Genomic DNA, 15,092 nt, shown 5'->3' with positions numbered 1-15,092 from the left:
AGGAACTTAATAGGATCGACACTACATTTTCCCCCTCTTATCGCCAACCCGCTGAGTTAAAGGCCCAGTGTATCTGAAATCTAGGGCTTCTTATCGTGTTCTCCTAGCTGTGAATGAAGAGGATACATCTTAAAACAGCAGATTATTCTGGAGCCCAAAAAAACAACAGAAAAACAAGATAATTGCAAAGCAATGAAACCAAATAGAAATTGAGCTAAGAGCCAATTATGGATTGAACAAAGCTTGAAAAAGCTCGAAACATTTCATCCAAGCGCAGCTCTCATCCAGACCCGCTCACCGGCTTCAAATTTCTGCGAGCAAAGGTGGCAGATTTCTGAGGCACCTTTCAGTGCAACATGGCAGCCGAGTGGAATCATTGTCTTTCGACAGGCGGGACCGAAGCTCTGCTGGCTGTCACACAGACGGAATACAAACTGTGTTACCCTCCCCGAGCTCCCACTTTTATTGTGGAAACTTGCGAGCAAAAAAAAAAAAAGCACACAAAGGAGCCGAATGAAGCCGCCGATGTGTTGGTTCTTTTTTTTTTGTGTGCGACATGAAGAAATATCTTTGGAGTCTTATTATTTTTTTAGGAGGCGGTGTAAGAGTTCATCGGTGAATTAAATCTTGTTTAATGCGACAGCTGTCTCGCTGTCAAAATAGCTCTAATTACAGTGGTGTGCACGAGAGACAAAAAAAAAAAAAACAGAGCAAAGAAACACACAGGACATTATTCATACACATTGGTTCGCCCCTCAGCTGAAAAGCTAGCATCTGTTATTGTCGAAGCTCAGCGCTGCGTCTGCGCACGGGGTGCAGCTTTAGAACAAAAGGCCAGGTTCCATTTCGGCTTTCAGCATGTCTCACCTTTATCCTTTCCTGCGAAGGCTTTGTGCGTATGTGCCACAAAACCAAGTGCACTCAGGTGAAAGGTAGAAAAAAAAGATCTTCTGCTTTAATTAGCGCTTGAAACACACCTCAGGGCCAGCAGGAGAGGAGAATTGCCAATTCCGTGTTATTAATTAAATGACGTCTTGCAGAGATATGAAATGCAGATGATGTGTTCTCACCTCAGCACTGTGGAGAGATTATGAGAAGATATCATGACAAATACTATTTATCCTTTTCAATGCATAACGCCAGGGCCAAGGTCAGCCATTCTGACAGTGAAATGGCATCGCCGTACACACACAAACAGTTACGCACATATGAACCCTCTGAGAACGGAATGAACTTCATGGCGCGGCCTCCATTTTCTCTCTTTCTCTCTCTTGTTACACGCTTGATAAAACTTTTATTCATCAACCCAATTAATTAAGCATGGATTCTTACTTCTCTTTAATTGCCGCCTCCAGATCGGATTAGAAAATGTCTCCTATTTCTCTTTCACCTCCTCACCATTCAGGTAATCTTACATTTTCCAAATTGTTCTCTCTAACCTTCTGTATTGAGGACTCTACCTCACTGCGGCTCATGATAAGATGGGGGTGGGGGGATCTTTAAACACTCACAAAGTTGCATAATTCCGTGTTTAAAGAGGCTAATTCACAGCACAGTTTGATGATAACACAATGTTTTCTGCCACGGGGCTTATATTCCCCCCCACACTCTTGCCAGGAATTCGAAATACGGTGATGTAGCACAATCTTCTCTACGCTACAAATTAGCCTGATAGCTGTGAGCTCATTACCGGTCTGACCTGCTTGAAAGATTAGAAGAAATTAAAGTCTTGCTAGAGGCACTAAGGAATTACAATTTTCACCACCACTGGAATACAGCCAATTATGTATTTGACCAAAGTAATTTGGGTTGTTTTATTTGAATTTGCATGAACTGGTATCCTTAACTAACATGACAGTATAGAATTCTCTGTATCCTTGTCGTTTTGCACAATGAAAATAGTTTAAATTATTGGCATCACTTGAAAACGTTATCCTCCCGCGCACACACACGCCTATTTCTATGTATTTATTTTTACCCGATTTCAGACATATATTCATCTTACACTCAACATGTCAAAGCCTTGCATTGGTTGTTACTCTGAACCCCTGCAGATCTCACGAGCACAACATTTTTGGCCCTTTGTTTACTGTGCTAGCCTCTTCCTCAGACTGATTGTTTGTCGTACCTTCATGTATTTCAATGGGAACAAACAAGTGAGAACACACCGTCTGTGACATTACAAAGGTACCTTTCTTTTAGCGCACAGTTGCTGCGAGGAAGAGAAGTATAGTCATTTGCTTTAATATTGGACCTCCAACATTTCGCCATTAAAGGAACAGAGACAAACCGAGTGTATTAATGATGACAAAACTATTTGCGCGTTGTGCCAAAGTTTTTAATTTAATGGACATTTATACAAAAATCAAACTTCTGTCTCTTGAATAATGATTCATATTTTTCTTTTTACAAACAAATCAGAGGGAAAGTACCAGCCAGAGTCCCCAAAATAAGCCACACACATGCTGCATGTTCAGCCGCCTGTGTCTTAAACTGAGCCGACAAGTCAGGCACAAATCCATTTTGATCACTCCATTATGTCATTCCAGATGTGTCCTCGGTGCGGAACGTGAAAAATACATGCAGGCAGTCATGCAGGTCGCACACATACATTTGTTGTTTGCTTTTTGCCCTATTTAATTTATGTTCAATTCATTGCGACGTCTGAAATGGTCCTCGGGTTTTTAAGCGTTCCCATCAAGAATTGAGGCTTTTTCTCCACCGACGCTTCCCGTGACTGAGGATTCCCATCCTGCCATCAATCTGCATTATGGGCCGGTTTCCTCTTGTCTGGCGGCGGCTAACTCAAACAGATTAAGACAGCTCCTGCTCACTGCGTCGCTAATGGCTGCGAGTGAAAGACATCTCGGCGCAGTTGACCCGCGCGGCCGACGCAGGCCACGCCGTAGCTCAGAGCAAACGGCTCAATATGGGACGAGTCTCATTCAGCGTCAGTCTCCAGTCAACAGCGGCCTCATCCATATTGACTAAATGTTGCCCAGGAACAGAATCTAATCACCGGGGGTTTGGACAGCTTTGAGTTCCCCTAATGGTTCCCCATTATCTGACAGGAACAAAGCCCCAGCATGAAGGGAAAAATGAAAAGAAAGAAGAAGAGTGGTTGCCCTTGGATTGCGCCGGTGGGTTTTCAGTCGGAGCCGCAAACACCTTCGTCCTCCTCTGATTACAAACAAAAGCAGAGAGGAGAGCAAGATTCCTCGTTCACGTCTGGTTTGAGCCAGTCTCATTATTTCCCCCCCCCACACACACACACACAAGGGCTCCATCAAAAAAGGGGTATGGAGGAAAAAATACAAACAAACTGATTGTTTTGTTCCCCCGTTTTCAGTTCTGTTAAATGAACAATGCAGGAGTGCAGGCAGCCTGAGTGTTCCAAAGCCGCTTTTTGCGCCGTAGAGGGCCACGACCGGTCATTACCTGCGTGGCGTAATTGAGAGAGAACACAGGCAATCCTGTTAATTGATTACCCCGGCTTGCGCTAATGGAAAACGCAAAGGCTCTTGGCGTGGAGCACAAAGCCACTGTCAGGATCACTTCCGTGCAGAGACCAGCCCAAAGACAGAACCCATTAACTGTTTCCACACTTCCACCAGAGACGTGCAAACATCTGAAGAGCCCTGGGGTACGTTTAACGAGACACAGAGCTTCTTTAGCGAGGATCATGTGAAGCTGCATGGAATCATCTCTCAAGGCGATTACAGGCATCTTGTTTTTTTTTGTTGTTTTTTTTTTAGTTGATTCTGTTTTAAATATTTTTTTCCCATGCAGGTGAGTGACGGCGGGGCGGCTGATGTATGGGGACCCTCTCTCCCTCTCGTCCAGGACTCAGCCTCCGGCTCCTCCTCTGATGCATCGTTTGCATCAGTACTTGGGAACACTTGTCCGCGCGCTGCTGCACCAACCCCACACAGTTGCGTTCGCGGTCTCCCACTTTGCCAGGTGATGACAAGCGCGCGCGCTCGGGAGCAGAAATGATACGTTGTTAACACGGACCGAGTCGGAACTAACGTAGAATGGAGACGCGTCTCGGCCGCTGCCTTTTCACCATTTTCTTGGAGTGGGTCTGGGTCTTCAGCACAACTTCAACCCAGGGCGGAACGAGAGCGGAGGTCGTGTGCATCCCCGCGTGCCAGCTGCCGCCGGTCACCGCTCTTAGCCGGGATCTGGCGGCGCTGGATTTCGCCAGTTCTGCCGAGGTATCGGCCGAGGAGCTGGCTGGATTTATCGACGGTCTGTCCGGCTCGAGGCGCACGGACGGGGACGGGGAAGGAGACGAGAGACGCCGTGATGTGGGAGGAACTGCGGGAGAAGAAAGTTCAGCCCGAGTCCCGCCACGGCTGGACGGGACGAACGCAAGTTGGAACCAAGAGGACGAGTTCAACGCTCAGCATGAACTTCCCGACCCGAAAGAGTTCGACGGAGGCGTTTCACGCACAGCTTCTCACGCCGTCGCAGGCGCAGACATGAGTGCCAGCATCGCAGGTGTCGATGACAATAACGGCACCGATGGCGAAAATGTGGCCAACGCCGAAGCGACCGGTTGGAGACGGACGCGCAGCCCGAGAAGCGCAGAGACTTGGTCCGGGTTCAGACCGCAGGTGGCGGAGGATGTTTCGTTAGCGGACCAGGGGGAGCTTCAGCTCACGAGTTCGACGTTCGCACTGAGCGAGGACACGGCTCACAACCAGGCGATGGTGCACTGGTCCGGCCAGAACAGCAGCGTGAGTGATTTTTACGCACGGCCTCTTGTTTTTTGACGCACCGTGTCGCACCTGTCCACCCGCGTCCCCTCGGCATTGTCGTTCGGCTCAATCCTTATTTTGTTTGAATGGAAAATTATACCAAACAATTACATTAATTACATTTTTTGTTTGATTTTGAAGCTCTTGGTAAATGACAACTGAGCTCACACCACGCTTGGCTTTTTTTTGTTGTTGTTTGTATTAGATAGGTGACGGTGCAAACGGCTCCGTGAGTGATGCACTGTGGCCTCAGGGTGAAGCAGACATTATCTGACAACTGGGAGGTATGGAGCTACAAAGGCATTATGCCAGGAAGTAATTCAATGTCACATATACGCTGCTGTGCAAAAGGGGATGATGTGAAGTGACAAAATAAAGAGCCTGCGAGATATTACAACCACACGACTGGTTCACTGCAGGTTAGAAACAATGGTTTCTTCTTATCTGTGGTCTCTGAGGATGGTGGGGGCACGAGGGGGAAACGTTCAGATCTTTCATCACAGCGGAGGGTCTATCATTCCAGCTGGTCCTGCACCACTTACTTTAATTATACAAGGAAAAGGGAAATGATATGGAGCCATTCAGCTAAAACCACTTGCCCTCCTCCCCAACTCTGGATGTGACCTGCAGTTAAGCAGGATTTTAATTATTGGAGTCCCCCATAATATAAAACGATCTTGTGTACAGTCGTTTGCCAGAAGGAGCCTCTTCTCGTTGATATTTTTGGCTCACTGAATCCTGGCATTTTGTGTAACTTTGGAGAAACGTTTTATTTCTGAAATAGAAGCTCAGCTTAAAAAAGTTCCTATTGGTAATGGGGAATCATTATGTTGCACTCAGCTCTGCAAAAAAAAGAAAAGAAAAAAAAAAAAGAAGTGCCAAGTAGCTGTGGAAATTGGCACGAGGCAGTCATCTGAACAGCAAGTGGTCTGGTTTGGCAAGAGGGCGAAACAAAGGCATTTTGCATCCGCAAGATCAAAACAAAGGACATCCTTTATTTCTGGCCGGCACGAGCTGCCGGAATTTTTCTCCGTCTTGACAGATATTAATTAGCAGATTTGGAATCCATTTCGCGAGATGACTGTTAAACAATTTACAAGCGCCGAAGCGCTGATTATCATGCGCGATATAAAAAGGGGAAATCATTACTTTGCTGGGAGAAGCGATTAATGAGGAGAATTAAAGCAGTGAAGTAAACATCAGCAGGCGGAAGGTCGTGGTGCTGTTGCATCCCAGAAGGTTTTCTGGCTCAGATGAGTCTTTGCCATCTTTTCTGCTATGACAATGATTGACCACGCCCATCCTTTTCTGATTGCATCTGCTCTGCCTGGATTTCATGATTTTTGTTCCTTTTTGCTTTTCTAGTTTGCGTGTTTCACCCCGCCACCCCCCCCACAGCCGCCCCAGCAGCAATGCTGTTTTCATAACAGCAGGTGAGCCACACAGAGAGGATGTACTAAAAAACAAAAACCTGTGTATCTGTGTGTATCCACTGCCGCATCAGACAGACAACAGAAATTAATATGACCACGGTTAAAATGGGCCGTCAGTGGAAAAACACAGGGAGGGTGTTTGTGCTAATTGAAATGTTGTTCTTCTAAATGAAACGGTATGGGCTACTTCACATAACAGCCATAGCCAGAAGGCAAACAAGCCAAAGCGTGGTGGGAGAGTAAAGGTGCAGAGGTTAAAAAAAGAAAAACGAAGCCGGGGAAAATTCTCCTTCTAATTCAGAACAATCACGAGTTTGCGCCTCAACGGACTGCACAGAAATTTGTCCTTGGTTGATTATCGGCGGCAATATTGTGTAATTGTTTTCACAGTTACATGACATACTATCCCGTTACAACCCCCCAGCCCCCATCCACACCACCCACGCCACAGTCTCATCCTATTACTAATCCCTGTATGGACTTTCCAGCATGCGTTCACACTTCTGATGAACGCTGCATCCCCGTCTGCCTCTGAGTAGGTGGAGGGCAGGCGGTCATGCAGTAATCGAACCATCTTGCATCTGGTGCGCTTTATTAAAAAAATCTATTTTTAAAACATCAATTATTTTTTTCTCCTTGCATCACAAAATGAAGTTTCTTTTAAATGTTTTTGTTTGATGTGTGAGCAGTCAGTCTGAATGGCCGTGGGCCTCTCTGGGTCTGATTTTGACAGAAGTTTATAGGAGCCAGTCACACGTCATTCACCAACCTCATCTGACAGGCCGACTGTTTGCGCGAGGTCCGTGCACGTAATACCTCCTGTGGCTTGTCCATGTGACTCAGTTTTAGTGGGAAGTGCTGCTCCGGCACAGCACTTGGGGCACTTTTATGCATATGTTGATTTTTGTCATGAATAAAAAAACAGGACAAACAAGATTTCTGGCCGCCGACACAGACACAGCGTAGCCAGCTGTCTTCTGCAAAATTCACTTCACCGATGTAGACTTACATTAATGTGTCTCCATGCTGTTGTTGAATTTCCCCCCAAATATGAGCAAAGCCACTCATTTGCTTCTTTTGCTCGCTCCACTTTACAGAAATTATTTGCTACAGCATGCCGTTGCTGAACTTGCCCCTTTGTGACATCACAAAGGGCACTGGTATGTCACTGGTACCGCTACCAGGTTAGATACCTCACCCACAGCCAGGCGTTCACTCCGCCCTCCACACGGATGCCCTGCTTTTCGCTCCTTCTAAATATGTGGAAGGTCCAACCAAGCGTCAGCTTTATGTTCCCGCTAGTGTCTTGGAGGAGGCTGTAAACAGGGCTAAATATGCATTGAGATCGCTGCGGCATTGGACTCTACAATGACAAAATAGAGCTAAGAGAGTCTTTATGATACTAAATTAATATTGCCAAACCTTGAAAGCTAGTTGGGAATGTCACCTGGTTTGTACAGTGTCAGAAAAACACGTTTGACTCGAAGTTCAGCCCATTTCCAAAAAAACTAGCCTCAGACCTATGTTGTTGCTTTTCGAATAATGATCAGTCATTACACTTAGACAAACCAGGCTGAAAAAGGCATTTCAGCCCTTCAACACAAAAGACACAGAAAACACAAAAAAAGCCCATTTCTCTCACATCGTTTCGTAAGCGCAGACCTACTTTTGCGCTTTTTAATGCATCGCATTCAGGTCACGGATGTAATCATTAATTACAACAAAAGACATAATGGCATTGTTCCGACGGTCCTTCAAACTAAAAAGCCTTGATGGTGAAGGAAATCTGTCGAGTGATAAATGAAATCTACGGCCCAGTCGAGTTCCAAAAACTCAAAGAGACATTACAAGGCCGCGGGTAGTTTGCCTCGTGTAGCATTCAATTCAGCTGCATGTGGCCAAGTATGGACAACGTAATTGGACAAATCAGCTCTGTATTCCATAAAATTCCAGTTTATGCTGTGTAATTTCCCTTGTGCTCTCAGATCATGCATCATCCACCCACATGGGGCACTGAGTTGTTCTTGTGATTGAACGACGGTCTACAGTTCACCGGGTTTTGGCAAAAAGGAATAAACAAATAGCCTCTGCACTTTGGATCAAACAGCATGAGGATATGGCCAGAGGGGAACTGTTGAATTAATTTCTAAAAGGGATTGCACATCAGTTGAAGTTGTCATCAGTTGTTAACTTATATGGTGCAATCAACAGATTGACAAGGCGGCTCTGACTTCTCAACTGTAAAAGCAGAGGGCTTGGAGTTAAAGATAATTTCCTGTTTTTTTGGGGGCGTGGTCAACTACTGCTCCAGCCATTTTTGAAGATCCTTCGCACAACTGACGTGACTTTTTCTTTGGAATCGATCAGACCCCAGATTGTTTGTCACGCAGCTTGCTGACTGCTCAGCTGATCGATCAAGCATTGCTACTCTCCCCAGGTGAGGCCATGGCGAGAATACATTTGCCAAAGCTATTAAATCGAGCACTGGAGGCACAGCTTGAACTCTGCTGTTTAGTAATGCTGGTCACCTAAAGAGCTCATATTCCGCCCATTTTCTGATCTTCGTTTTCCCACCACAGTGTCCTGTGGAGCAGCCTTTTGGAAAAAAAAAAAAAAAAAAAATCATCCCAGAAACTAGAAAGCCCCCCGCTGTTCAAATATGCTCAGTATTAGATCCTTCTAAAAGGAGGGGAATTAAAACCAGGGTATGAGTGCCTTCTGTGGCATCACTTAGAACTTACTTCCAGAACTACACACTTAACCCCATACCCCCTGAAAAGCAGAGGAGCAAGAAAACGGAAAAGCTTTTATTTTCTTTCTTTTTTTTTTTTTTAACTTAGAATGCTTGAGACACATAGAATTGCAAACATAAACAATATGTACAAAAGTAAATCTTGCATATTTTTAGATCTGTAAGTGCAACAACAAAGATGTAGAATTGAACGCAACAATTTCTATTTTCTACTTCAGCACTTTGTCAGAAGGGGATAATGATCTAAATCAATTTCCTCTGATTGGTGTAATTCTTTTTTGTGAAGGTGTCAGATGTGTGCTTTCCCCTCGTGTGTTTCTCTAGTGGTTCTCTTCAAATACTCTGGTTTTTCTCTTGCAGTCTGGTGCAAGTAAGGTGAATGACAAAGTGTACTTTGCCTGCAGGTTTGAATGTGTTTGTCATTCTGTGTTAGCCCTGCGAGACTGTGAAGCTATCCTGGTGTGTAGCTCTGCGCATGTTGAGATGGACCCCACATCACCTCGAATGTGCCTGTCCAATTCTGTTTGCTCTCCATGCAGTTGTTTTTTTCCGAATGCCATGGATATCATGATTTCATGATTTGCTGTTTGCCACTGGGTTGGTGGGCGGTTGCTTTCTAGTGTCAGTGTCATGTGCAAGACCAGGGGCAAGGTCGATATGGATAATGTTAAGCAGGATAGCAGCTCTGGAAAAGCCAGAGGAAGTGGATTTGACGAGTGAAATTACGTCACTGTTTTTATTTTTAGCATATTGCACAGCAGCAAACAGTCATCGTCACAGGCAAGATGCTTTATCCACTGCTCCTGGTCAACTTTATCTCAGCTGCACTTTTTTGTAATAAATTGTAAAATCTGCCTCATTGGAGACACGCGTGAAGAAGTTTCTTCTTCTTCTCTAACTTTTTGCCTTGGAATTGATTTTTGACAAAAGATTTGTTTTTTCCAGCAAGTATTGCTGAAGTATCTGCCATGGTTCATCTGGGTATGTTGGCAATTTTTAAATTTTAAATTTATTTTTTTTACGACAGCCTTGCCTCAGCATTTTTCATCATTCTTCTTCAATTGCGTTGGTTGCTGTTTGAGCTCCACCGAACAATTTTAAAATGTTTTGCATGCGCCATTTTGAATGCACCTGTTTGGCAACACAACTGCATCAAAAGTATTAACGTTCATTCCATCAGTGACCATGAGGCCATCTAAATAATACTAACAAAATCTTTTGGAATTCCCCCTTTTCAATTGTGTTGAACAATGGATCTTAGCTTTTCAGAGTGAATTTCAAGGACTTGCATCTCTTCTATCTAGAATTGCGTTGATCAATCCAAGAGTGCAGAATTTCTGATGAAAAGGTCTGAGGCCCTGAAGAAGAAAAGTTTCATTAAAAGGAAAAAATATTCTGTATCTAGATAAACCGTATCAATTATACATCGGAAAATGTATTCAATTTTTTTTTCTTTTTCTTTTTTCCCCCCTCTAAAAGTTCTCTGACATCAAAGCCACGATTGACGGGGAGCTTTTTTGAGTTCAGCTCTGGCTGCATAAAATTGCACCTTAGAAGGAGCTACTGGAGACTCAGTGGGATCAATGATAAAGAAAAGCAGAGTTCAAAACAAATTTTCACCAGTAAACCTTCTTTGCCTTACTTTAAACCTTCACCTACTTCCCGAGCGATAGGAAACAACAGGTCAGCACTCAGCAGACCACAGGAGTCCCCCAGGGACATGTCCTTTCCCCATTACACTTTTGACTGCATCTCCCATCGCATCCTTCCTCAATCAGAACTACCTGGAGTTGCAAATGCTCAAAGTTTGTGGAGGTCACTAAAAATTTCAAATCCCTTCACCACTATTAACAAGTGGAGAGGTGTGAGGTTCATCTCTACAACCTTAAATCGAGTCATTCAGTCTGCTCTTCAATCATTGTGTTGTTTGGGTTGACAAACAAACAAGACAAGTACAGATTGAAAACATCAGTGCAGGTTTGACCTTCTTGCACATCTTCAGACTAAACAGGCAGGTGTCATCGCTGCAGACCCAAAAACCTCGTTAGCATCTTCTATCAAGGAGGTGCTAAAAGCTACAGAGCTCACACAAATAGATATCAGCACAGCTCTTTTTTTTTTTTTGACTTTTTTTGGGGGGCATTTTGTTAAACCGTTAACCAGTCAAATTTGGTTGAAAAAAAGAAAACTGTGATGCATGTTCCTGACCTTTTTACAGTGAATGTCAACCAAATATACATATTCACATGACACCCAGCATCTATTATCTTCTCTTTATACTCTTACACACTAGCTGCATTTCCATTACCCCTAGAATTGAACAAAACCTAAATATCACAATAAAAAAACTGGTAATGAAAACACCTAAACTTCAAAAAACCTCTCAAATTCAAACATCACTGAAAGGTTTTTACGATCTCGAGGTGGTTTTTCAGACGTATGGAGGTATAGAGGTACATCGCAAAAGTGTCATGGAAACACTTTTTTTTTTCTTGCATTCACGCGTCACCGACTTTTGCTTTAAATTCTTTCATGCAATCCCACCGAGAGCAGTGGGCAACTGGAGTCAAATCCCGTGCCTGAGTATGCATCAGACACCTGATTGTGATTTTAAAACAAGCTTGCCCCGTACGCCACGGTGCCTGTAGTGTGCTGTATACAACATGTCGGCATGTTCAGACAACCCTTTGAGTCATGCTGTCACTTTGGACCTCCTCTCCTGGAGCGGAGATGGATGGGCTGTTTGCAGGGGCGGCGACGGGCTACTGTGCCGCAGAGTTCAGAAAAAATACAGCGCCGGCATAAATAGATTCATGAAATATACGCCGGTCGGAAATGAAACACCTTGACTCGAGCTAGGGCGAGTGAAGAGTGGGAACCTCCCACCCCCGAAACATGTTAGCGGAATGGCGGCGGATAAACAGAGCCGTGGGTATTTAAAGCTCGGCAGAGCGAAGAAACTACTGGCTGCTTGAGTACAGCTCTGCCTCCTAGCCGCCAAGCCTTCCCGTGGTGAGGTTCTCTAACACTCGAAATCCTGCAGAGAGCGCTTTTTTGTTGGCTGGCTGTGCTTCTTTTATTTCTTCTCCGCTGAGCGCCGTCTAAAACAGCAGAGAATGCTTTTTAGAGAAAAAAAGGAAAAAAAACAGAAAGATTTTTTTATATCGGACAAGAATGAAGTTAACTTGGCTGCAGCAATAGACTATGCCTGATAAAATCTTGTCCTCCCTGTATTAGTTTTTATCAGATTGTGTGCTTGTGTTTGCCGGTTTTCTGTTGTCCTTTCTCCATACGATCGTATATTGTGCTGCTGCGCCATATTACATTTGCTTGACAAGTGTGGAAAATTGTCACAAGTAACACCACTGTGAGTCTGAGACATGAAAGCCAATAGCATTCCCAGTGCTATCTAAAAATCATCTTCCCTTGGTGGTAGATGGTCAATATTCCGTTTAAAAGCCTCTTTGCTCTGCTGCTACCCCACGTTGCTCTGCTGCTAGTGTCTTGTAGCCCACAGTCGGATAACAATGCGGGTGGTTCGAGAAATTTCGAGAATATCTACGGCGATGCACTTCGGCAAAAGTGTTTCAGAGGTCTTCCACGCTGTGGGTGGGGGACACAACAGGGAATCGGTACGAGAAATCCTTCCGCGGCGTATTTATATAATCATCCATGTGGGGGAAATGCACCAGGCCTGCACAAAAACACTTTGGGTAAGCTGTGAGAGATCTAAGTGAAAAGGAATTGAGCTCATTTACAAACTGCTTTACCAGCAACAGTTTCCTGGAGTGGCGAAATGACATCCTTTCAAAAAGACCCGAGCCTTGTTTCATCAATGCTAGCGCCTTTTTCAAGGCTTTTTTTTTTAAAGGAAGCAGAGAATACCACCTGTTCGTACTGAACCTGCTTATCCATGGAGTGTTGTTATATATATTTTACTGAGAAGATTTATAATTGGAAATGAACAAAAAACTTGGCACGGTATTGCATATATTGCTTCTTTGCTGAACTTAAATTCAGAATACATACATTAGCGTTTTAAGTGCTGGGAGTTTATGAGCTGATCTTCAACTATCAGATTCAGCACTTCCAAATAGCGATGGGTCGTTCACGAACAAACCTGTTCTAAGAAGTGAACGAAGAGAGCCGGCTCCTGATTGGCTGGGAGCCGTTTTTTTTGTCGGAAGCCAATTTATTTATTTATTTTTTTGCAAAAGCTGCATTAGATTAGTCAAGATGTGTGGCACTGTCTTGACTAACTGGTCAAAAAAAATAAAAGAAGCAACAGAAAATCTGAAAGGAGCCACCTGGGAGCCAAAACAGCCGTTTCTTTTTAGTGAGCCCAGCCTGAAGAACCGGTTCTCTGAAAAGAGCCGGAATTCCCATCACTAGTTCCAAAGCCTTCAAGGACTTTAAAAGTAACCAACGACCAAGCACGACTTTTCTTTTCTTTTTTTCGGGGTCGGGTTGAGAACTCTCTGTATAATTCGTCCAGTATTGATCCGTCCCCCTCATTGTGCACCCTTTCAAACCCAGCATGTGCCACTGCGGCAGAGCTGCCAAAACAAGACGGGGCCTTTTATTAATGGCCAAGAAGCAAATGATTTGAGGGCGGACTCGCGGATGACTGAGAAGAACAGCGCCCGCCTCGGATGGCTCATCAAGTGAGCCAGCCGCTGCCTCCGCCCAGAGCCGCCAATAAAGTCGAGGCCTCGCCGCTGTGCATGAAAGCCACTGAATTTATGTGACCGGTGCGTGAATTATGTCTGGCTGTAGCATGGAGAGTGTGTGGGTCTGTCTCCACAGAAGATACACACTTGAATACTGCCTCGGGGATATTTCAAAACACTGTGAGACCTTCGAGTTGAGAAAGTGTCTCGTGTATATGGGACATTTGGCTTTGCTATTTAGCCAAGCGAGATGTCGTTACTGTCAGTGGCATAAAAGTCAAATCCAGGATTGGATTGTAAAACGGGGGCGAAAGAGAAAGTTTCAACTTCATCTTCCTCTTTATGCACTGTGACTTCACGGACCCCTCGTCAGTTTTTTTTTTTTTTCAGCATCACACCTTTCGTCTGCTAAGTGAAGGTTTCCTTTAGAACACTTGACAAAGCAGAGCATGAAGCAGAAGGTTAGAGAGGCATAAGACACGAACCCGACTGCACCTTGTAGCTGTGGTAAGGAGGTTCAGAAAATCGTTAAGTGAATAGACTAAAACCCAAGTTTACACAGTTCCTGAAAATAAATAAATAAATAAATACATTAAAAAGGACTTCATAGACTGTCAATTAGGCATCAGCCAATGGCGATTCATTGCATTTTAATTAGATGAAGTGTGTAAACTCCCTCCTTTTACATATCTTTCAAAATAAAATAAACAATTTTTTTGTATATTATGTAAAATATTTGGCATCCAAACATATTGAACATGTTTATGCTGACAACCCATAATTGATAATGAAGTCAACAATAAATCCCTTTACTCCCACAGTCCAAAGACAGCCACATCCTGCTAACAGAAGGCTTTGTTCCCAAAGAGAACTTGAGAATATCAGTGTAAAGTGCACGACTCTGACAGGTAATCATAAACAACTTATTAATCAATAATTGATGATCGTTTCATCTGCAGCAACGGCTCTCACGTGCGCCGCTCCGCAGCGAGCGCCGTTACACCTTTATATAATTAATGACTGCAGTGACCTGCCACGCGTGGGTAAGTCGACAGCTCCGACTTCAAACAGCACAACATCTGTTCCACGAGGAACTGTTGCCTTTGTTAATGGAATGATTTTAATTGATGTGGCAGACGAAAGCCTCTGTACGTTCACCGTCTCGCTGCGACGGCATTGAAGTGCGCGGGGATGCGGCTTCCTGTAGGCGCTCGCCGCTGCGGAGGGCCGCAGTCGACGCAAATTGAAGTGGACGTCCGCTCCCGTACGGAAAAAAGGCGGCGGCTGATGCCGATTAATGCGGTGATTTTCACCGAGTAAAAGTTTGAAACTTTGGTCGCTGGAATCATTGTTAAAGATTTTTTTTTTTTTCCCCAGCCCTTAATTAATTTGTGCCCTTATAACAGTGCTCAGCTGCAAACACCTTTGTCTTTTACATGAGCCAGTTTGTTTTTAATTGACTGCTACCGATTCA

General features: G+C 44.3%; 1 protein-coding gene across 1 annotated transcript in view; it reads left to right on the top strand.

Moving 5' to 3' along the window:
• The first annotated feature begins 3,807 nt into the window (after window positions 1–3,807).
• LOC142896606 (VPS10 domain-containing receptor SorCS1-like) overlaps window positions 3,808–15,092 on the top strand; it is a 43,316-nt gene continuing 32,031 nt past the window's right edge. Inside the window, exon 1 of the mRNA XM_076038379.1 lies at window positions 3,808–4,742. Within this exon, the coding sequence (XP_075894494.1) occupies window positions 4,035–4,742 (708 nt within the window). The 5' untranslated portion in view covers window positions 3,808–4,034. The remainder of the gene's footprint in view (window positions 4,743–15,092) is intronic.

The sequence above is a fragment of the Nelusetta ayraudi genome, unplaced genomic scaffold (assembly GCF_046127955.1).
Source record: "Nelusetta ayraudi isolate G7.1 ecotype Tasmania unplaced genomic scaffold, CSIRO-AGI_Nayr_v1 ptg000056l, whole genome shotgun sequence".
In the NCBI taxonomy this organism is placed as follows: Eukaryota; Metazoa; Chordata; class Actinopteri; order Tetraodontiformes; family Monacanthidae; genus Nelusetta; species Nelusetta ayraudi.
This window is presented reverse-complemented; position numbering and strand designations above follow the sequence as displayed.